This window comes from Pristis pectinata, chromosome 11 (genome assembly GCF_009764475.1).
Source record: "Pristis pectinata isolate sPriPec2 chromosome 11, sPriPec2.1.pri, whole genome shotgun sequence".
Lineage (NCBI taxonomy): Eukaryota > Metazoa > Chordata > Chondrichthyes > Rhinopristiformes > Pristidae > Pristis > Pristis pectinata.
The window spans coordinates 63,362,969-63,387,875 of record NC_067415.1 but is presented as its reverse complement, the minus strand read 5'-3'; the positions used below and the strand labels follow the sequence as shown (position 1 = coordinate 63,387,875).

General features: G+C 41.1%; 1 protein-coding gene across 7 annotated transcripts in view; it reads left to right on the top strand.

Annotated features, from left to right (window-relative positions):
* gpr180 (G protein-coupled receptor 180) overlaps positions 1-24,907 on the top strand; it is a 98,332-nt gene that overhangs the window by 20,028 nt on the left and 53,397 nt on the right. For all 7 annotated transcript variants that reach the window (XM_052026652.1, XM_052026648.1, XM_052026653.1 and 4 more), the window contains one exon: positions 8,227-8,385. In XM_052026652.1, coding sequence (XP_051882612.1) covers positions 8,227-8,385 — 159 coding nt within the window. The remainder of the gene's footprint in view (positions 1-8,226; positions 8,386-24,907) is intronic.

The following is a 24,907-nucleotide window of genomic DNA, read 5'->3' as shown; positions in this document are numbered from 1 at the left end:
TATGTGCATTATATGCATGGAGAACCTTAGGAAGTGCATTACTGGCATAGAAAGTACAGATGGAAAATTCTATTGCAAATCACACAAAAAGTTTGGATACATGACAGAATTTCAAGGTATTCCTTTTTCCAGTGATTGAGTTTTGCTTTAGAATTAAATGTAAGAGATTTTTGTCAGAGAGCAGGATAAAGCATTCTTTACACATAGTTGTGAATGCATAATGATAATTAGTTGTTAAAGGAGTCTATCAATATTTAGGAATGGATTAGAAAATTAATTGAAATCAAAGAAAATAATAGAGTAATAGTGTAGGTACATAGAATATTTGTGGGGATGATAAACACACAGAGGCTGGTTGGGCTGCTCATCATGAATTATAGTAAATTTATGATGTATAAAAAGACCACATGGACCACATTTTTTTTCTTGTTCAATATGCCCATGGCACACTATCAAACAGCTTGTTAAAGTATACTTAATGTTCCTCAAAAAATTCAGTTAAGTTTACCAGACACTATTTTTTCTTAACATATCCCATGGGAACAAAGGCAAGTGGCAAATTGAATCCAAAATTGGCTTGGCAATAGGAGGGTGATGGTTTGCATTTGTGATTAGATGCCTGTGACTTTCGGTCTTCCAAAGGGATAAGTGCTGGATCCTTACAGTTTGTAATAAACGTGGATGATTTGAATGTGGAGGTAGGTGGCATGATAGGTAAGTTCACTGATGACATTGGTGGAGTTGTTGACAGTATGGAGGCTGCAGGGTGATATCAAAGTGTTGGCGTAATGGGCTGAGAAATGGCAGATGGAGTTTAATCTTGATAAATGTGAGGTGATGCATTTTGGGAGTATTATTGAGGCTAGGACATACACCATGAATGGTAAGGTCATTAGGACTATTGAGGAACAGAGGGACCTCAGTGTGCAAGTCCACAGATCTTTGAAAGTGGCAGCTCAGGTAAAGAATGTGATTAAGAAGGCAGGTTGGATGCTGGCCTTCATTAGTTGGGGCAGTGAATGCAAGAGCATGAAGCTTATGCTCCAACTTTATAAAACCTTAGTCAGACCTAGCTGGAGTACTGAGTGCTTTTCTAGTCCCCACACTATAGGAAGGATGTGATAGTGCTGGAGAGTTTGCAGAGGGGATTCATTAGGATGTTGCTTGAGATGGATTGTTTTAGTTATGAGGAGAGACTGGAGAGGCTAGATCTATTTTACCTGGAGCAGAGGAGGTTAAGAGAGGACATGATTGAGATATCTAAAATTCTGAGTGGTATAGATATGGTAGACTGCAGGAATCTTTTCCTCTTATTGGAGGTGAATAAAAATAGAGGAACTAGAGTTAGCGTAAGGGGGTGAAAAGATTTAGAGAGGATCTGAGGGGCTCCTTTTCAATCAGATTTTGGTGAGTCCCTGGAATGGACTCCCGGAGAGAGTGGTAGAAGCAGATTTGCTGACAGCATTTAAGAGGTGTCTAGACAAGTACATGAATCACCTCGGCATTGAAAGCTATGGGCCAAATGCTAGAAGATGGGATTGATACGGATGGGTCACTGATTGGCATGGACATGTTGGGCCGAACACATTGTTTCCATTCTGTTTCTGTTCTGTGACTCTATCCATGCTGACATGACTGTCCTCGACTAACTTGTGCGTCTCTAAATACCGATTTATGTCTATCCATTTTCACCCAGCTGGATAAGCAAATTATTTTGCAATACTCCAATTTGACAAAACAATGAGAATGGAATTAAGCCATTTGCTTACAATCCAGCTGTAGCCAGCAAATCACCTACAATGAGAAACAAAGGACTGCAGATGCTTGAATGTAGATGAAAGACACCATGATGCTGGAGGAACTCAGCAGGCCAGGCAGCATCCATGGAGAAAAGCAGGGGGTCAACATTTCGGGTCAGGACCCTTCTTCAAGACTGAAGATAGGAAAAGGGGAAGCCCAATATATAGGAGGAAAAAGCAGAGCAGTGATAGCTGGACAATAGAGGGGAAGCAGGGTAGGCACAGGTTAGTGATAGGCAGATGTAGGTAAGAGATAGGCGGGTGTGGGGGAGGAGGGAAGATCAGATCCACCAGGGGATGGGTAAAAGGTAAGGAGAAAAAAATGGGGGTGTAGTAAAAAAAAAAGTTAGGAAAGGGAAGAAATGTAGAAGCATGGGTGTGGGGGGGTCTGGAGATTACTTAGTGGTAGAATTCAATGTTCATGCCATTAGGCTGCAAGGTTCCAAGAAGGAAAATGAGGTGCTGTTCCTCCAGTTTGCGCTTGGAATTCTCCTGGCAGTGGAGGAGGCCGAGGTCTGACATATCTGTGATAGTGTGGAGGGGGAGTTGAAACTGTCTTGGAACCTTGCAGCCTAACAGCCTTTCTACCCTACTTTTTTTTTCTTTTCTCTCCTTACCTTTGACCAGTCCCCCAGTGGATCTGCTCTCCCCTCCTCCCCTGCACCTGCCTATCTCTTACCTGCATCTACCTATCACCAGCCTGTGCCCCACCCCCACCTCCCCTATATTGTCCACCTATCACTGCTCTGCTTTTTCCTCCTATATATTGGGCTTCCCCTTTTCCTATCTTCAGTCCTGAAGAAGGGTCCTGACCCAAAACATTGACCGCCTGCTTTTCTCCGCAGATGCTGTCTGGCCTGCTGAGTTCCTCCAGCATCATAGTGTGTTTCAATCACCTACAATGGCTTCTCTCCCTGTTCCCATACAATTACTTCCAGTGTGTCTCAAGTATCTATGCTTGGTCCCTTCAATTTTTCATCTACATGCCTTCTCTTGGCAATGCTGAAACAGGAGAAATTTGCTCCCCACTAAATATTGGGAAGTTTGGAGAAACTGCCTTCAATCCCTGCTATATTCTCGGTTTCCCAGATTAGAGTTGCTGCTTTTCTCTCTGGAAACTTTGCCAAACCACTCCCAGGTTTTTCACAAACTTAGTGTCACTTTTGACTTCAGATTATAAATAAGTAATATTGCTAATAATACCTATTTTCACCTTTGTAAAACTATCTAACTCTACTCTTATTTTAGCTAATCTGCTGCTGAAGCTGACATCTATGCCTTTGTTAGTTATTTGACTACTGAAATCCATGGGTGGGCATCCTCTCTTTACTCCCTGTAAGTATGAGGTCATCCAAAATATTGATGCCTGTGACTTAAGTCTGCTAAATCCCATTCACCCAACATCACTTGCTGACTGACATCGGCTTCTGGTTTAAAATTTGTTTCCAAATCCTTTCCTATTTTCATAGCTCATACAGTCTTTCAATATGCTGAAATATGTGTGCTTTTCTTATTTTATCAGTTTGACAACCTCTTGGTTATCTGCCTGAATGCTTCCTTATATAGCTTTAGTTTGATAATGCACCTATGAAGCTATGCTCTTTTGTTGTGTTAAAGGTTCTATATAAGTAATTGTTTTTGTTGTTGTAAATCACTATATAACAGTGAATTAATAATTTAGCTTAATTAGCAAGTTCTATAATACAAACAGAAAATGGTGAAATACACAGCATCTGTGGAGAGAGAAAAGGTTGACATTCAGATTAACGACCTTCCATTAGAACTGGGAAAAGCAGAAAATGAAGAAGTTCTCTTCAATTTTAAGAGAATTGTGGTGGCAGTGGTGCAGGGGAAGAAGTGAAAAGAAAATTCCATGATAGGTTGGAGACGAGGTGAGATTGAAGCTGACAGAGGATGGTAAAGACTGGTGAATAACAAAAGGTACCTTTAGGGAAGGTGTGAATAGGAGGAGGTGAATGAAATCCAAAATATCAGAAGAGGAGAGAGAGAAATAAAATGCTGGAAATGTGCTGGCTACTATCTGAAATTGGTGAATTTGATGTTAAACCTTGAAGATTATAGTGTCCAAGTAGGAAGATGAGATGCAGGTCTGTGTAATCGCTGTGAAGTTTATTGGAGCACTGTAGAAGGCCAAAGGCAGGGAGGTCAGAGTGTGAGTGTCATAGAATTAAAGGGAGAGATAACTGGAAGTTCAGGATCACCCTTGCAGATTGAATGGAGCTGTGTTGCAAAACTGTCGGCTAATCTGAGATTTATTTCCTCCAATGAGAGCAATGTTGGGTATTGGTTTGTCTTAGTCCTAGTGATAATGAAATCTATGAGGTCCACACATTTGCCATTGAAGGTGAAGGAGATGAAGAAAGGGCCGTAAGACTCTTTACAATAAAAGAGAGAAGTTAAGGTGGGGAAGCTCCAGTATGATCCTGAGTTTTGGCAGATGAGAAGAGATCCAATGTAGATGAACCAGTCTGATGTTGAATATATAAACCACTCCTCCGCCATTTAGGTCTGCCCCTTGGAATTAAGTGAGTGAAATGAGAGTTGAGGCAGGGGTGGAGGAAGTAATATGAGAAAGAGGTCAATAAACATGGGGGCAAGTAATTTGTTGAGCATATCAGTAGCTCAGAAATTATGTGCCAAGTGGGAACCTTTGTTTATGATTTTGAAAGTGCAGCTGTATTGGGGTAGACACAGAAGGATCGTTAGAAGGAGATGCAAGTGGTGAGTGATGAAAGAAAGTAAACAGAAGATGGCCTCATTACTGACCAAGACAACAGAACCAGTGTGGCTGTGAGATTGCAAGGTCCTGTAGGTAATATCAAAAGGATGTGGGTTAAGAAGTTTAAGTAAAGGGGGAGATTGAGGCATAGTGAATTAAGACAGAGAGCAATGTGAATTGAAATAGCGGTCAAAGTTGCTGAATGTGGAGGCTGAGTGAGGAAAGCAGTGAAGATGCTTTGATGAGATTTTCTTCTATTCCTTATGAATACTGGAGAATGGATTTTTATTTAAATGAGAGATAAGAAATGGAGGGAGGAGAAACCACCAGATGAGTAGGAAGTATAATTTGCTGATGAGAGCCACACTCCCATGACAATTAGGTCTGAACAAATTATGGAACATAAAGCCATACAGAAACACTTCATTGAGAAGAAAGGTGCCATCATCCACAATCCAGGTTTAGATTGAAGTCACAATGGTGATGCAGTTCTCCACAATAACCTCAGGGATATTGAGGGCCTTTTTGACTAGCGAACGGACATCTTAAAGGGAAATGTCCAGGGACTGTGATTGCTGAGCCACTGGAAAATCTGTTGGGGCAGTGGAAGGAGATTAGCAAGTAGGCATGCTGGTTTGGATAGAAGATCAGAGAGTAGAATGGGGCAGACGATGTGTGGAATCTGCAAGGAGCATCAATGACTAGTCAAATATCAGGTTCATAGGACCTAACCTAACTTCTTAATGAGTTCAACATTGTCTTCAACAATTACAAATACAGTAGAGGTTTTGCATTTCCCATTTACACTTCCTCTATTCTTATTTTTGTTTCCTTATGTCCATTTAGTCTTGCACTGTCATCTCTTGCGTCATTTGCTTTTTCCTGTCATGTCATGGACTTTCCCTTTTATCCTCTCTTAAAACTTTGTTAGATTTAATTTTTACCTGTTCTGATAAAAGATGATCAAACTGATATGTTAGCCATCTTTCTTTACTGCTGAGTATTTCCAACATATTCTGCATTTACTTCAGATATTGCTATTTAGGTTGCATTGTCCCACCATTGCAAAGCTGGTTCTCTGGTTCACCACTGAACTGGCTTTGAACGATGTAAACTTGCTGTATTTGCACCTTGTTGAAGAATCCCTCGGGGCTGAGAATGATTTGCTTCAACTTCAGTTATGGGGTTGCTAATGTGGCCCCTGTACATAACTACCCCATAACTGAAAAGGAAGCAACCCTGAATGATTGTTCAACTATTTGCCCACTGTAGGTGGCCAAGAAGTGGTAGGCAGAGCACATGAACGAGTAATATGAGAAGTAGTGCACTTTGCTACAGTTTTACTAGACTTCCATGTGGTCCTAATGATGGATTCAGCTTCTTAGTACCTTCCCAGATACTCTGCAGTTCGATCAGTCATGGGTCAGGGAATCACATGAATTGGTGAAAATGTTATACTTTTTTTAAGGAACATACTTAAAAGTGTCTTTGTTCTTTTGGTTTATCTTGCCATTACAAAGTTCAGAGTAGAGTGCCTGCTTTGGGAATCTGTGGCCAGGCATGTAAATGATGTGGCCTGCCAATCAGAGCTGGCTAACTGCAATTAGAGCATTGATGCTAGGGATGCTGGCCTGGAAAGGACACTGACATTGATTCACTTATCCTGCCATGGATTTGGAAGATTTTGCAGAGTCAATGTTGATGCTACGTTTCCATTATTCTTAGGTGTTTCTGTAGATGGTGTACGTCTATGAGGCATACAGGAGGGTAGGGTTTATTGGAGCCCTGCAGACCTTGAACTTACTGCCTGGGTTTGAGCTCTTTGACCCTTGAGCATTCTTTTCTTCAGATGGCCAAAGGCTATGGTTGTGCACTGGAGATAGTAGTGAATTTCATCACTGATGCCTGTCTTTGAGTAGTTGCTCCTGAGATATGAAAAGGATTCCACACTTTCTAGGGTTTCTTTATGGACATATCGTCAGGGATTGTTATTATGCAGTCATGGCAGGTAAGTATATAGGACCATTGACTTACAAATGTTTAGTGGAAGGCTCATTCTCTGATGCACTTCAGTGAATGAGTCGCCAGTGACTTGAAACTCAACACTTGCATATGAACACACTCCAATGTTATCTGCATAATGCAGCTTGATGACTGAGGTTGGAGTGACTGTCCTTCCAGAGCAAAATCAACAGTATTGAATAATTTTGCATTCATCCTGTAGGTTACCTAAAGTAACCCAAACATCAGTAGTTGAGTTGCAGTCTGCAAAAATACTTTTCAGCACTCTTGAAGGCCAAACTTCAAGGCATTATTGATTTCATCGAAACATACAAGAGGATGGGCCTTAAGCTCAACATGTGCGAGACCAAGGTCATCTATTTGTCCCTGCTGCACTGAAGTGGCCTCCAACAATAAAGATCCATAAGATCCTGGAAAATGTGAACCACTTCCCACATCTCAGGAGTCACCTCTTGGTGAAGACAGACAAAAGAGATGAAATTCATTACCACCTTCAAATACACTAACACTGAAGAAAAGGGAATTTGAAGATCAAGACATCAGGCATGGCACTAAGCTCACGATCCTATTGGCCAGCAGTGATCCTTGTCCTCCTATATGCTTCTGAGACCAGAACTGCTTACAACAGGAATCTCAAAGCACTGGAACAATTCAGCCAATGCTTTCTCCACTAAATCCTCCAAATTTATTGGAAGTACATCAACGTCCTTTCCTAGGCCAACATCCCTAACATCGAGACCTTTGTTACTTTTAATTGACTATGTTTGCAGACCACATCATTCTCATACCCAACATCGGACTCCTGAAACAGACAATCTGTTCTGAGCTCTGTTGTAGGAGCTGATTACCAGGCAAACAGGGTAAACGATTAGAAAATGTGTTCAAAGCTTACTTGAAGTGCAAAATCCCCAATAACTCTTGAGGACTTTTAGCTCATGACTGCTCAAAGTGAAGCAGTAGTTGGCATGGTATCAGAACCTTGAGGCTATGCAGTGGGTATACAAAAAAGGCCTATGCAAGCACTAGAAAGAGTGCACCACCCCACAATCTACCCACCTGCTTACCCCTTCAGCCGCCTCCTGTCCCATCTGTAGAATAGTCTGCAGTTCCCAAGTTGACCTGATTAGCGTCCTCAGAACCTACAAAACTGGAAGGAAAGCAAGTCATCCTTGTTCCCAGAGAATTGCCTAAGAAAAAGAAATTAGCCCTACTTTAGCAGGAAATATTGAAATTGAGCTGCAATATTTTGATGGTAAAGAAAGAGGTTTAGAGTGATGACAGAGTCTTGCTTGACTTGCTGCTGAATTGGGATTGGGTCTGTCATGGGCCTATTTGTTCAAATCATGTAGCAGACCTGATAGCACATCGGATACAAATTAAATTCAATAAAGAACATCAAGTCTTAACTATTTCTGTCTGTTGAATGATGTGATGTATTAATTACTGCCCATCAACCTATCTGCCTTTGAAAATTAACTATTACTGAACAGTTAATTTATTCTATCAGGTTTAATTGTTGAATTTTAAACTTTTCCTTTGTCTCTTTCATTTTTTTCCCTCCCTATATCTGATTTTACCCATTCTATTTTTGTTTTGTTTATTATTATAAGGTTATATGATATTTGATTATTAAAAGTCTGTTAAAAATACATGTTTAATCTTCAGGTGTGAATGGTTTAGTAACCTGTCAAATAGACAACAGAACAGTGGCCATTGACAAAGATGCCAAGCTTTACCTCTTCCATGAACAAGCCTGGTTAAAGCTACAGGAGAAAATTGAAGAGGTGAACTGTTTATTGAAGTTCTCTGAAGCCCAAGTGACAAGTAAGAAACTTTATAATGATATACTTAAAGATTTCAGAATTGAGTATCCATTTCCAGGGTCAATTATCATTCTATTTAGTGCTTTACTTGGCAGCTAATGGAAAATTAATGATTTAATTGTGACTAAACTGCAATATGAAATTCTGGGTAAAAGTGATGAATGCAGTTAAATATAAGGATAGCATGGAGTATGATAAATATGCACATCAAAAAATGTGATCAAAGGTAGGCTAATCCAGAAGATTAAGATGCATGAGATTTTATGAGATTCATGGCAAAATTGACTTTGCCATAGAAGTCATGGAAACAGGATGTTTGGCCCAACTCGTCCACACTGACCGTGTTGCCCAGTGAGCTAGACCCATCTGTCCATGTTTGGCCCATAGCCCTCTAAACCTCTCCTATCCATGTAAGATAGGATAAGATCTTTATTAGTCACATGTACATCGAAACACACAGTGAAATGCATCCTTTGTGTAGAGTGTTCTGGGGGCAGCCCGCAAGTGTCGCCACGCTTCCGGCACCAACGTGGCATGCCCACAACTTCCCAACCTGTACGCCTTTGGAATGTGGGAGGAAACCGGAGAACGTACAAACTCCTTACAGACAGTGGCTGGAATTGAACCCCGGTCTCTGGCGCTGTAAAGTGTTACGCTAACTGCTACACTACCATGCCTGCCCATCCTTATCTAGATGGCTTTTAAATGTTGCTATGTGCCCACCTCAACAGCTAATTCTGGCAGCTCATTCCAAATACGCACCACACTTTGTGTGAAGAAGTTGGCCCTGATGTCCCTTTTAAATGGTAGATGGAGTTCAACCTGGATAAGTGTAAAGTGATACACTTCAGGAGATCAAATTTGAAGGCAGAATACAAGGTTAATGGCAGGACTCTTAGCAGTATGGAGGAACAGAGGGATCTTGGGTCCATGTCCATAGATTCCTCAAGGTTGCCGCGCAGGTCGATAGCATTGTTAAGAAGGCGTATGGTATGTTGGCCTTCATTAGTCAGGGTATTGAGTTCAAGAGCCGTGAGGTGATGTTGCAGCTCTGTAGAACTCTGGTTAGACCACACCTGGAGTATTGTGTTCAATTCTGGTCGCCTCATTATAGGAAGGATGTGGAAGCTTTAGAGATGGTGGAGAGGAGATTTACCAGGATGCTGCCTGGATTGGAGAGCATGTCTTATGAGGATAGGTTGAGGGAGCTATGGCTTTTCTCTTTGGAGAGAAGGAGGATGAGAGGTGACTTGATAGAGATGTGCAAGATGATAAGAGGCATAGATCGAGTGGACAGTCAGAGACTTTTTCTCAGGAGAACAATGGCTAACACGAGGGAGCATAATTTTAAGGTGATTGGAGCAAGGTATAAGGGGGATGTCAGGGGTAAGTTTTTTTTACACAGAGAGTGGTGGGTGTGTGGAAGGCACTGCCGGCAGAGGTTGTAGGGGCAGATACATTAGGGACATTTAAGAGACTCTTAGATGATAGAGAAATGGAAGGCTATGTTGGAGGAAAGGGTTAGATAGATCTTTGAGCAGAATAAAATGTCGGCACAACGTCGTGGGTGGAAGGGCCTGTACTGTGCTGTAATGTTCTATGTTCTAAAGAAGCCATGAGAACCGAGGTGAGTTGTAATTTAACCCTTTCCAAAAGTAATTGTTTTGTAGATAAGGTCAATCATAACACTGCTAGCGAATTATTTAATAATATTTAGATACAGAAATATTTGAAATAACTTGTGTGGCTGCTAATATAATACATATATAATAGATACCTTGATTTCTCAGTTGGAAATGCAAGTTTAATACTAAGCTATTTAGAATGGAAAATTCATTTTTTGGTATAAATGACTCAGATATGGATATGCAGGGTAAAGTTTCTGAACTTGCAGATGACATAGCCTGGAAGAGAAGTAAACAATCAGAAGGATAGTAATAAATAAGGCATAGGCTGGCTGAATGGGCAGATGTGGCAGACCTCTTCCACTTCCTCTGGTAGCTCTTTCCATCCTATCACCTTATCCACTCCACCTATGAGCTTTGTAATTTTATAAATCTCTATATGATCACCCCTCGGCTCATTTGCTTCAGGGAAAACAGTCCCAGTCTATCTAGTCTCAGCAACATCCTTGTGAATCTTTTCTGTACCCTCTCTAGCTTAATCATATCCTTCCTATAGTATCGTGACCAGAACTGCAGACAATATTCCAGGTGTGATCTCACCATCGTCCTGTACAGTTGTGACATGAAGTCCCACTCTTGTACTTAGTGCTCCATCCGTTGAAGGCAAGCATGCCATACATCTTCTTTGTCACTTTGTCTACCTGTTTTGTCACTTTCAGTGAACTATGTACTTGGTCGCCAAAGTCTCTCTATTCCACAACACTCTCCAGGGCCCTATCATTTACTGTGCAAGTCCTGCCCTGGTTTAACTTCTCAAAACAACTCACTTTGCACTTGTGTGAGTTAAATTTCATCTGCCATTCCTTTGCCTACTTTCCTAGTTGATCTGGTTGTAACCTCAGATGACCTTCTTCACTGTCCACCACACCACCAATTTTGGTGTCATTCGCAAATTTACTAATCATGCCACCTACATTCTCATCCAAATCGTTCATGTATGTGACAAACAGTAGTGGACCCAGCACCAATCCCTTTGGCATACCACTGGTCAAAGGCCTGCAATCTGAAAATAAATGCTCTACTACCACCCTCTGACTCCTATCGTCAAGCCCACTTTGTATCTAATTGGCTAGCTTACCATGGATCCCATGTGATCTCACCTTCTGGACCAGCTTACCAAAGGCCTTACTAAAGTCCATGTGGACAACATCTATCATGTTGCCCTTGTCATCTTTTCAAAAAGGTCAGTCAAATTTGTGAGATGTGATTTCCCACACACAAAACCATGCTGACTATCCCTAATCAGTCCTGCCTTTCCAAATGCAGATAGATCATGTCTCTCAGAATCTCCCCCAGTAACTTTCCCACCACTGATGTTGGGCTCACTGACCTGTAGTTCCCTGGCTTGTCCTTGCTGCCCTTCATAAATAGAGGCACAACATGAGCCACCTTCCAGTCTTCTGGTACCTTACCTGTGGCTAACGATAATGCAAATATCTCTGCCCAACAATTTCTTCCCTTGCTTCCTGCAATGTCCTAGGGTACACTTGATTAGGCCCTGAGGACTTATTTACCTTTATGCAACTCAAGGCCATCGACACCTCCTCTTTCATAATATCGATATGTTTCAGGACATCACTGTTCTCTTCCCTGAATTCCTTAGGGATCCATGAGCTTCTCCATGGTAGAGACAGATGAGAAGTATTTATTTAGAATCTTACTCATCTCTCGTGGCTCCACGATTCTTTTCCTAGTTATCCTTTTGCTCTCAATATAGGATCTCTTAGGATTGTCCTTTACTTTATCTTCTGAGGATATCTCATGCTTTGCCCTCCTGATTTACTTCTTAAGTGTACTCCTATGTTCATAAATTCCTGCAAGTGGCATTGTTGTTAGTATATCATACGGGATCCATACATAGATGCACAGAGTACAAAAGCAGGGAAGTTGTGTTGAGCACGAATGAAAAGCTCATTAGCTGAGTATTGCATTCAGTTATGCTTGCCAAACCATAGAAAACATCTGAAGGACCCACAAATGGTCCAAATGAACCCAGTGCCTATGAGGTCGTAGAGCATGGAAACAGGCCTTTCAGCCCAACTGGTCCACGCTGACCAAGATGCACATCTAAGCTAGTCCCATTTGCTAGCATTTGGCCCTTAACCTTCTAAGCCTTTCCCTGCCATGTACAGTACCTGTCCAACTCTTTTAAAAGTTGTTATTGTACCTGCCTATACCACTTCCTCTGGCAGCTCATTCCACGTACATACTGCCCTCGGTGTAAAAAAAAAGTTGCCCCTTAAGTTCCTATTAAGTCTTTCCCCTTCACCTTAAACCTTTGCCCTCTAGTTCTTGATTTCCCAACCCTGGGAAAAAGACTGAATGCATTCACCCTATCTATGTCCCTCATGATCTTATACACCTCTAAGATCACCTCTCAGTCTCTTATGCTCCAAGGAAAAAAGTCCTAGCCTGATCAACCTATGCTTATAAACTCAGTCTCTCGAATTCTGGCAACTTCCTTGTAAATCTTTTCTGCACTCTTTCCAGTTTCTATAGCAGGGTGACCAAAAATGAACTCAATACTCCCAAGTGCGGCCTCACAAGTGTCTTGTACAACCACACCCTGACCTCCCAACTTCTATACTCACTGCCTTGACTGATGAAAGCCAGTCTGCCAAAAGCCTTCCTCACCACCCTGTCTACCTGTGACTCCACTTTCAGGGAACCATGTACTCCATGATCCCTTTGTTTTACAGCACTCCCTAGGGCCCTACTGTTCACTGTGAGAGTCCTACCTTGATTTGATTTTCCAAAAAGCAACACCTCATACTTATCTGAATTAAACCAGATTTGCCATTTTTTGGCCCACTTACTCAGCTGATCAAGATCCTCCTGTAGCTTTTGATAACCTTCTTCATTGTCCACTATACCATCTATTTTAGTGTCATCTGCAAACTTATCAATCATGCCATGTACGTTCTCATCCAAATCATTGCTATAGATGACAAACAATAATGGGCTCAGCACTGACACCTGAGGCATGGGTCTCCAGTCCAAGAAACAACTTTCCACCGTCACCCTCTGCTTCCTACCTTCAAGCCAATTGTGTATCCAATTAGCCAGCTCTCCCCGGATTCCATGTGATCTTACCTTCCAGAGCAGCTTACCATGTGGAACCTTATCAATGGTTTTACTGAAGTCCATGTAGACAATGCCTACTGCCCTGCCCCTCAACGACCTTCTTGGTCACATCAATAAAAAAAACTCACTCAAGTTTGTAAGACTTGATCTCCCAAGCATAAAGCCATGCTGACTACCCCTAACCACCCCATGTCATTGCAGATGCATGTATATCTTATCCTTCAGAATCCTCTCCAGTAACTTACCTACTACAGATGTCAGACTTGCTGGTCTATAGTTCTCAGGTTTTTCTTTGCAGCACTTCTTAAATAAAAACACAACATTAGCCACCCTCCAGTCTACCGGCACCCCACCCATGGCTAACAATGATGCAAATATCTCACCTAGGGCTCCCACAATTTTTTCTCTAGTTTCCCATAGTGTTCTTGGATATACATGGTCAGGCATTGGAGATCTGTTTACCTTCATACATTTTAAGACGTCCAGCACCTCCTCTACTGTAATCTGAACTATCCCCAAGACATCTCCATTAACTTTCTCTAGTTCTGAAGTCTTCATGTCTTTCTCCATGGTAAAAATGGGAGAACTATTCATTGAGGACCTTGCCCATCTCCTGTAGATGTCCACTTGGGTCTTTGAGAGGACCTATTCTCTCTATAGTAACTCTTTTCTCTCTATAGTTACTCTTTTTCCCTTAATATACTTATAAAATCTCTTTGGATTCTCCTTAATCTTCTCTGCCAAAGCTATCTCATGCACCCTTTTTGCCCTTCTGATTTCCAGGAGTATACTCCTGCATCCCCTATACTCTTCCAGTGCCTGTATCTGACCCATTCCTCCTTTTTCCTCAATATCTCCCATCATCCAGTGTTCCCTACTCCTACCAGCCTTGCCCTTCACTCTAACAGGAACATGCAGACCTTGAGCTCCCGCTTGCCGGAGGTCCCTTTGCCCAAAACAACCTGCTCCAATCAACCTTTGCAAGCTCCTGTCTCATACTGTCAAAATTTGCCTTGCCCTAATTTAGAACTTGAACCTGTGGATCAGTTTGTGTCCCTTTCCCTAACTATTTTAAAACTAATAGAACTATGGTCACTGGTCCCAAAGTGCTCCCCCACTGTCACCTCAGTCATTTGCCCACCTTATTACCCAATAAGTAGCTCGAGCTTTGCCTTCTCCCTTGTAGGGCCCTCTATATTATTTCCTGAACACATTTAACAAATTTCACCCAGCTAAGCCCTTAACATCATGGTAGTCCCAAGTCTATGTTAAGGAAGTTGAAATCCCCTACTTTGACAACCCTATTATTCTTGCATCTCTCCACAATCTCCCCGCATATTTGCTGTTGACTATTTGGGGGCCTATAGTACATTCCCTTCTTATTTCTCAGCTCCACCCATGAAGCCTTACTGGATGATCCTTCAAGAATTTCATCTCTGACTACTGCCGTGATGTTCCCCTTAATGAAAAATGCAACTCCCCCTCCTCTCTTTCCTCTACCTCCATCCTGTCTAAATCACCTGTACCCTGGAACATTAAGTTGCCAGTCCCGTCCCTCCCTTAGCCATGTTTCTGTAATATATCCCAGTCCCATGTAGCTATCTGAGTTCATCTGCCTTACCCATCAGAACTCTTGCATTGAAATAAATGTGATTTAATCCTCATTCCCTGCCATGCTGCTGCCTGTCTTGACTATTCAACTTGCTGTCACGGACTTTTTAAAAAATTTTATTTACAGCGTGGTAACAGGCCCTTCCGGCCCATCGAGTTCGCGCCACCCATTTTAAACTCAAATTAACCTACCCGTATGTCTTTGCACGACTTCTGTATCACTTTCCAGCTTCTCATTTGCCTCCCTGCTGCTTAGGATCCCCCCCCCCCCCACTTCCACCAATCTAGTTTAAACCCACCCTAGTAGCACTAGCAAACCTGTCTGCTAGGATATTGGACTCCTGCCCTGCAGTTCAGGTGCAACCTGTCCCTCTTGTACAGGTCACCTCTGTCCCAGAAGAGATCCCAATAATCCAAAAATCTGAATCCCTGCCCCCTGCACAAATTTTTCAGCTATACATTCATTTGCCATATCCTTCTATTCTTACTCTCACTAGCATGTGGCACTGGAATTAATCCAGAGATTACTAACCTTGAGGTCCTGCTTTTTAATTTCTTTCCTAGTTCCCTATATTCACTTCGCAGGACCTCATCACTTTCTCTACCCATGTCATTTGTGCTAATGTGCACAACGACTTCTGGCTGCTCCCCCTCCCCCTTGAGAATGTCCTGCAGCCATTCTGGACCCTGGCACCAGGGAGGCAACACACCATTCTGGAGTCCCTTTTGTAGCCACAGAACGTCCTTTCTGTCCTCCTAACTATAGAGACTCCTATCACTAAAGTTCCATCTGCCTTCACTCTTTGCTGTGCCCCAGAGCCAGTCCTGGTGCCACAGACCTGGCTATTGCTGCCTTATCTTGAATGGTCATACACCCCCCCCCTCCTCCCCCTGCCCCCCACAACAGTATCCAAAACGGTATACTTTTTTAAAGAGGGGAATGGCCACAGAGGAATCCTGCACTCTCCGCCTACTCCCTTTTCCTTTCCTGGTGGTCACGCAACTACTTTCTTGTCTGTACCGTAGGTGTGACCACCTCACTAAAGCTCCTATCTATGATAGGTTGTGGAAATGGAATCAATCAGTGCTTTCACAAAAGAATTCAAAAGGCACTCGAGAGAGAATAATTTGCTGGTCTAAGAGGAAAGAGCTGAAGTATGAGACTCATCAGTCCTCTAGGATTATTACTGTAGGAGCTGCAAAGCCTCCTAGGGCTGAATCACGTTTTTCCAAGCCATAATTCTATGAAGTTCAGGCCATGATTTATTCTGTGTTAGTTGAGTTATGGGCTGCTTTTATGATAAATCCCTGCCAATTTATTTTTGGGAAGGGTAAAGTTATCCCAGAGTTAACCTTTGGCTTTTAACTTATGATTGCAATCCTTGTACTGCTCTTAGAAAGCACAACCGTGCATAATTGATCAAAATGTAATTGAGCTTGGCATTTATCGGTCTCAGTCTTGTCTGACAAGAATTGCAAGTTAAAAATAATCATTTGAGCTTACCGTTCTTCAGTATGAATTTGTGTTGTAAAAAGAAGTAAACTTGAAGATGTACAGAATGCTATAAAAGTAGTTACAAAGCTGGTAGATATGTGAATAAATATCATGTGACAATTTGGAACATTTTCAAACATACATTTACTGAAGTAATTTCATTTTTTTTGCTGAAACTCCTCAAAAGCATTGAGCCAGAACTTGCTGAAAATGGCAATAGTGTCGTGGTAAACCGCAAGCATTAACTATGTCCTCCTCACCTCTCACCCCACCACACTCCATTCCTCAAAATGCATCAGTAAGTGTAGGAATCCCATGTGAAGGTACAGATCCTGAACTTGTCGGTCAAGCTCTGCCAGTGGTTTCTCAGCTGCAGTCTGACATTGGACTCCTCATGGAGTTCAACAATGGAACATGAACTTGCTGAATTTCTTGGCTTATATACTGGGCAAGCTGTCAACTGAATCTGGCACAGGAACAGTGAGCCCATTTATTTGAATAGAGAGAGAAGGAAACCAAGGGAAAAGGGTAAGTAACTGAAAAAATCTAGAACAGTAACCTAGCTTCACTAATTGTAATCATGAAATCACCAGAATGTTGGTTACTTGCAATTGGAAGTCCAGACCCACCAATGTGCTTGACTCCTAACTGCTTCGGGACCAATCAGGGATGGGCAATAAATGCTGGCAAAGTCCCATGAAAGAATGAAAAAAAACATCCTTCTTGGTGATTTCCTAGTTTGTGTTCCATCACTGGTCTCTGTATTTAGTACATAAAATTTCTCAACATTTAAGCTGGAGAGTTTGCTCTCAGGTCTTGTGGCAATTTGAACCTTGCAGAGGATCTGCAAGCCCATTGATTTTAGTAGGGATTTTAAGGTAAGGTACAATTTCAATCATTAGTGCTGAGAATAATGTATTAAATTACTTGTTTTTAATAGTTGTATATTTTCCATAATTCAGATTTTTTTAATAGTTTTTGCATTTTTATTCATTTAATTTTTATTTTTTTCAGTTGTTTAGGAATGTCAGGGACATTCAGAAGCATTGAAAAAGTAACAATTGTGCACCAGCTGCCATTCTTCCAGGATAGAGAACTAGTTAGTCTGGCAACTTGCTGATTGACAGTTTGCTGAACTGCCATAATAGCCTCAAAGCCAATGACTACAAAGGAAAGATAGCAGTAGTCTGAGATTGCTTGGTAGAAGTCAGAGTTTCCAGTGCACTAGTCATATGCTGAGATCTGCTTGTGCTGCCTTGGCAGCTGTGAATTCTGCTACCAAATGCTATATCAGGGTTCTGAATACAAGAATTGATGTGGACTTGGCCAACACTCTCATGCTGGAAAGGATGGGCTGAAAGCAAAAAAAAAAAATTGCATATCTTTTGACATCTCATGCAGGCTTTTGGGCATACTGAACAATGCCCCAAGCAACCCATGAGTACCCATAGGACTTCGTGCTACCTTATCAGATTTCTTGCTTGACTCATCCCAAACAGGACTGGCCTTTTTGTTCTGGGCATTTCGCACATGAGCTATCCTTTTTCTCCTAGCTTTGCCTACTTATTTCAACACATGCAGATCCTGACCCTAAACTGCCCTTGATTGTATGTGAAGTGCCACGATCTGTACCAATGGATGTGACAAATATATTTTCTTCCATCTCTGACTTTTGCAGCTCTGTGTCCTGGACTTTGCTTGTTGTAAGTTATGTATCTGAAGTGAGAAAAGTAAAAACATATGGGAACAGAAAGAAGGAAGGAAAGTTTGAAGCTTCTAGAAGTTATAAGGCAGAAAGAAGGAGGGAAAGTTTGAAGTTTCTGGAAGTTACAAGGCAAAAGACCAACTCTGTACCCACAATCCTGCCTTGTTTTGAATCATCAGCAAATTTGGAAGTATGATTGTGAATAGCTAGGACCCAAATACCAATCCCTGCGATGCCCCACAAGTCACATCCTGCCACCCTGAGAAGGATCAGTTTAATCTCGCACTTTGCTTTCTATTAAACAACCAATTCTCCAGCATGTCAGTATTTTGCCTTCAATTCCATGTGCCATGTACCTTGTGCACAATGTGCTTTGCAAAATAGTCCTGTCTCTCTGCTGGAATGACTCCTTGGCACTTGCCAAGCTCCACAGTGATTTCCAGTGGTGGTTGGGTTCAGCAGTCACTTCTTTAAGAGATAGTCATAGATTCACACAGCAAGGAAACCAGTCCTTTGGCCCATAATATCTGTGCTGGCCTTCAATATATCTATCTACACTAACCACATTTTCCACCATTTGGCCCATAGAATTCTATGTCATGGCACTTCAAATGCTCATCTAAATACTCCTTAAAAGTTGTGAGAATACCTGCCTCCAACACCCCCTCATGCAGTGCATTCATGGTTTCAGCCAGCCTTGGGTGAAAATATACTTCCTCAAATCACCTCTTTCCCTTGCCTTAAACCTATGTATGCTCTCCGGTTATCAACAGCTTTGCTGAGGGGGAATGTTTCTCACTATTTACCCTATATGTGCCCCTCATAATTTCGTATACGTCAATCAGGTCCCCCCTTGGCCTTTTCTGCTTCAAGGAAAACAAACCCAGTTTATCCAGTTTCTTCCCATCACAAAAACATGTAATAGCAGGAGCATTCTGGTGAATCTCTTCTGCACCCTCTCCAATGCAGTCATGCCCTTCCTATAGTGTGGTGACCAGAACTGCTCGTAGTATTTCAGCTGTGGCCTAACTAATGTTTTATATGATTGTACCATAATCTCCCTGCTCTTATATTTTGTGCCATTGCTAATGATGGTAAGTATCCCCTACATCTTTTTAACCAAGTTATTTTCACGGTATCTCGGTAGATTTGACAACAATAAACCAATTTACCTGTGCTGCTGAGTTTGGGGATCTTCAGACATGTACACTGAAGTTCCTTGGGTCGATTCCATTCATTTTAAAATTCTAGCCTTATTAGTCCTTCCAAAATGCATCACCTTGCATTTTTCAGGATTAATTTCCAAATGCTTTTTCTGTATCCATTTTAACAACTCATCAGTATCATTCTGTAGTGGAAGACTATGCAGCACACTATAAACCACCACACGCTTCATGTCATCTGTAAACTTAATAATCATACCTCCTTCACACACGTCCAGATCATTGGTGAATATATCAAAAAGGAATGGTCCCAGCACCAATCCCTCTGGTACACTGACTACTAGTCATAAAACAAACTCATGACCATCACCTTCTGCCTCCTATATCGCCAAGCTAATTTTGGATCCAATTTGTTAAATTGCCCTGGATCCTAGGGGCTCATACCTTTTCTCCCAATCCCCCATGTGGAACATTGACAAACATCTTACTGAAGTCCATATAGACTATATCACTTGCACTATCTTCAATGACAAATTTAGACACCTCTATTAAGGAGAAAGTGTCTTACTGAAATATTTATGTCTAAAATATACTAATTTCTGAATAAAACTAAAAACAGTATTTGAATAAATTAATATTCAACTTTAAAATGACCTTTTGTATAATTCACACAAATCTACTTCATATGCAGTTGTTTTCCTCAAGCTCCTTTATCTGATATTCATTGTCTGAATTTCACGTTTACTGTTATTGGTTAAGTGTATTAAGTTCAATTTCCTTTAGACCTCTTTGATTATGAAATTAGTTTTGAACACTGAATTACTGTTATTCAGAAGCTGTTGTGAACAGCTAATTGCTCCTACATAGAATATGTGTGCCATGTTGTCTTTCATTTTTCCACAATAATACTTAGCCTTGTCAAGAGGCTATTTTTAAGCCATGATTTAGACAGCATTGTTCAAAATGTTACAACAGAAAATAAAAGGCCAGCATATTTTTTTCATGAAGTAAAATATAATCAGCCTTTGATGTCAAGAAATTGAGAATCCTATTTAATAGCATTTCAAAGCTATTGATTGAGGTAATTCATGATTCTATATAATTAAGTTGTTGTAGCTATTATTATAATACAAATTTTGCTTGCACTGAACAACGCAAAACCCTAGAATTCTGAAATGTCAAACATCTCAAACACTATTCTGCAATAACATTAATGCTGGCTAATCAAGGTTCTGTTTTGTATGAAATCTGGCAGTAGTGATGTAATTGTGTTATCTTCTGTGATGTTAAAGTGTTGCAGCAGATCGATTTTAATTCTGTTTTTCAAGAATAAATTATACTGAGGTATAACTATGAAGATGCTGACGATCAACCTTATCTTTTTTTATACTTCTAGCATTTTTTATACTTCTATCAGGTCGCCTCTCAGCCTCCAACACTTCAGAGAAAACAATCCAAGTTTGTCCAACTTCTCCGGAGAGCTAGTACTCTGTAATCCAGGCAACATCCTGGCGAACCTATTCTCCAAAGCCTTCATATCCTTCTTGTAATATGGCGACCAGAACTGCACACAACACTCCAGATGTGACCAAACCAATGTTTTATACAGCTGCAACATACTGACTTTTATACTTAATGCTCTGACTGATGAAGGCAAGTATACCATAAGCCTTCTTTACCACCCTTTCCACTTGTCTTACCACCCTCCACTTGAACTTGTACCCCAAGATCCCTCTGTTAATCATTGCTCCTAAGGATCTTGCCATTTACTATATACTTTCCTGTTACATTCGACCTCCCAAAGTATAACCCCTCACACTTGTCTGGATTAAACTCCATCTGCCATTTATTTGCTCATATTTCCAACTGATCAGTATCCTGCTGTATCCTTTGACAACCTTCCTCACTATCCACAACTCTGACAATTTTTGTTTCATCTACTAATCAACCCACCTACATTTTGCCTAAATCATTTATATGCATATCACAAACAGAGGTCCCAGCACTAATCCCTGTGGAACACCACTGGTCACAGACCTCCAGTCAGAAAAGCACCCCTCAGCCACTACCTACCCTCTCTCTAGCTCCCTTGGTCTTCAACAGCCAAGCCTTGTATGAATCCAATCTATGAAGTCACCACAGATCCCATGTGCCTTCATCTTCATCATACCATGAGAGACCTCCAATATATCTTCAATAATTTCCCTACTGCAGCCTATTGCCCTTCTTTTGTAAAATAAAAAGGAACAACTTTTGGCTATTCTCCAGTCCTCTGGGACCTCGCTTGTGGCTAAAGAGGATACAAAGATCTCTGTCAAGGCTTCAGCAATCTCCTGTCATGCCTCCTGCAATAACCTGGGATAGATCCCATCAGACCCTGGGGACTTACCCACAGTAATGTTCTTCAAGGGTCCCAACACCACCACCTTCTTGATACAAATGTGCCCTAGAATATAAACATACCCCTCCCTGATCTCACTATGATCCATGTTCTTCTCTTTGGTCCTACTCATTTAGTACCTCACCCACTTCCTCTGGCTCCAGGCATGGATTCCCTCCTTTGTCCTTGAGTGGTCCTACCCTCTTCCTAGCTACTCTCTTGTTAAAGGAGACCACATTGTGAAAGGAAGGATGCAAAAGCAAGTTGCTTTGGGCACTTCATGTACTAAATTAGTTCTAATATGATGAGTGATGCACATATATTTATAGTATGCGATGCACCAGCCACCAGATTAGAAATAGAGGGCCAACTGGTTTCTATGTATTACGGGTTTCCTATGAACCTGTCATATTGGAAGCTGTTCTGGAGAAAGATAGGACCTGTCCAGGATGGGCCACTTGCAGCTTAATAGGATTTGGGCCAATAGCCTCATGGAGATGTTCAGTATTGTTGTGAGAGGGGTTTAAACTAATTAGGTAGGAGTTTGGGCATAGGGATACAGCATTGAAAGGGAGAAAAAAGATGCACAATGGATCAGGAGAAATAAGTAGCACTATAACACGAAATACAAGACTTACAGAAAGGACCAGACTAGAGGATTAAAGTTCATGCACAAAACAGAAAAAGCACATTACTCATGGTTGATGAACTGTGGGGGTTATGATATAGTGGCAGAATTAGAAACCTGGCTAAAAAGGGCCAACTGGATTTTGTGTATTCCTGGCTTCAAAGTGTTGATGAAAGATAGGGAAGGAAAGAATGAGAGCATTGGGATGGAGGGCATGGTGAGTGGCAGTACTAATTAAGCAGCGTATTGCAGTGCTGGAGAAAGTGAATGTTCTGGAACAATCAATGACAGGATCTCTTTGGTAAAAGCTTAGATACAATAGAGGTAGCCATTACACTGCTGGGAGTAGTCTATAATGGGATCCAATAGGAGTAACTCATGGGAAACATATTGAGGAGTAAAATTGTATAGAATTTACAAAGGTGTGCAAAAGCCATTGAGTAGTGATGATGGGGGAAATTCAACTATGCAAGTGTAGACTGGAATACCAACAATATAAGGGGAAAACTTGGGAAGGAGTTTTTGAAAGTTGTCCAGAAGAATGTTCTAGGTTAACTTGTTTCCAGCATTGCTGAACTTGGTTCTGGAAATGAAGCAGGTCAAGTGGAGAAAGTATCATGGGAAACATTTAGCAAGTAGTGATCATAGTATTCATAAGGTTTAAAACATTATGGAAAATGATATAGTTAGGTAAAGGTAAAACTCCAAGGTAAAATTTGTCAATTGGAGAAAGACCAATTTCAATTCAATTTTGCCTTTTCTCTCTTCTTCCTTTTCCATCTTGTCCTCCTCCTGTTGTGCAAAATAACATTAGGATTAGGATGCATCTACAAACCAGTTAATTTATGATGGCTGTAGTAATCACCATGAGACAAGATGGAAGAGACTGTAGATGTGAAAATCTGGGACAAGAAAGCGGCTCAAGCAGCATCTGTGGAGGCAAAAGATGTCCTGATGCAGGGTTTCGACCCAAAGCATCGATTTACACCATTCGCATTCTGTTTTTGAATTCTGTTCTGCTCTGCACTGCACTGCACTGAAATGTAACTTTTTAGTGTGGTGTAGGCATTAAAAGCATTGTCGAGCAGCCCTGTAATGATCTCTGGGATTTTATGGGTTCATGGTAAAAGTGCTAACTGGAGCCAGAAATAAGGATAGCTTTCATCTCCCTGCATTTGCAGTTGAACAGGAGAGTAAATTTGTAACAAACGTAGTTGATTACCATGAATGAATCATGCTAGCACTGATCGTGAGAATCTTTAGGTTATTGTCACTTTATGAAGAATATAGATGAAGTTCAGTGTTGTTTGTTGGAGCCCTTAATGTGATATGGGTGCAATCTATCACCCTGCTCGCTGGAGGGGAACCTGCAGTGGTAGCAGAGTCTTCGACCCAGATTGCTGTCCTCCACCTAAGTCCTTGCAGTGAAGGCCTCCATAATGATCTAAAGCAACAATGATAGTATGCTTAAAATTTTGCTAATGTCCTTTGATCCATCCTCGAAGAAGCCTGAGGCAAAAAAAATATTAGGACCATGAGATTTTTGCAGCCATAGACAATGCAGCCCAAGCATAGCCGAGGGGCTGTAGGTTTGCTTGCAACATGTAAGAGGTATCTTTCACTGCCTGCTTGTAAATTTGAGTCTCTGAATACATAGCTCCTTTAATGACTGCTCAAGGTATTAATATAATAGCTATAATAATATATTGTTCAAGTTATTTATCTTCCTCTATCAGAAATTTAGCATGAATTCTTTTAATTGTACAGTTTTAAAGATATACTATCTCTCCCTCTCCCTTTTGATCGACCCTCTGTTAAACTTATGTCATTGAGCAAACTTTTGGTCACCTTAGTTTTGCCTTAGCTGTGATTCTTTTCTGATTACCTCTGAAATCCTTGGGATAATTTTTCTACATTAAGAATGCTAGGTACATATATGTTGAATATAATCTTACAAAATATCAAAAATATCAAAGTAGAGCTTTGTGGTATATTTAGAATGGGGTGAATCAGCTCAATACATTTCTGAATACAATGTGTTTACATCTTTGATTCTCAACACTGGCCTGAATTGATAGTGATGGTTCCAAAACATTATCAGCCATTGTGCCTTGAAATGTATTGGACTTCAAATGAAGGCAAAGACATCATGGAAATCAAATATTGGTACATCTAAATGCTTGCACTGCCACTGAATTCACTGTTGATTCCCATAGTGGAGCAGTGATATGCGGCAGAGAACGTTTAGATGCACTTTGCTTCCTGCCCAAGGGGCGACCCAATTCATGGGGTCATCAACACTGTGTAAGAAGGTAGGTACATGACTGATTGATTGTGCTTTGTTTTAAAAAAATTGTATTGTCATGTATTTTGAATCAAATTACTTTTTTATTTCTATTTATTTAGATTTCATCTATTTGGATAGTTTTTAAATGCATCAGATTATTGGAAATACTTGTTTTGTTCTGGGATCAGAGGCTTGGGATACAATGCCTGAGGTCTACTTGCCATCTGAGCCAATTGTTTCTCTCCAGATTCTGGAGAGATGTAGCAGATCAGCTTATTGAGTCATCTATGTAAAAACATATGTGTGGCATGTGGGCACCAGGGTTGGTGATTTCATGCAGCCAGCAAGGTTCAGAATGATGCAGCTGATTGGCCACAGTTTATTAAGAAATGGCATTTAATTTCACTTTGCAAAGACAAGTTCAAGATCAGTGGATAATCAGCTCTGAACTACTTGAAACCTTTCAAGGCAAATTATAAGATAAA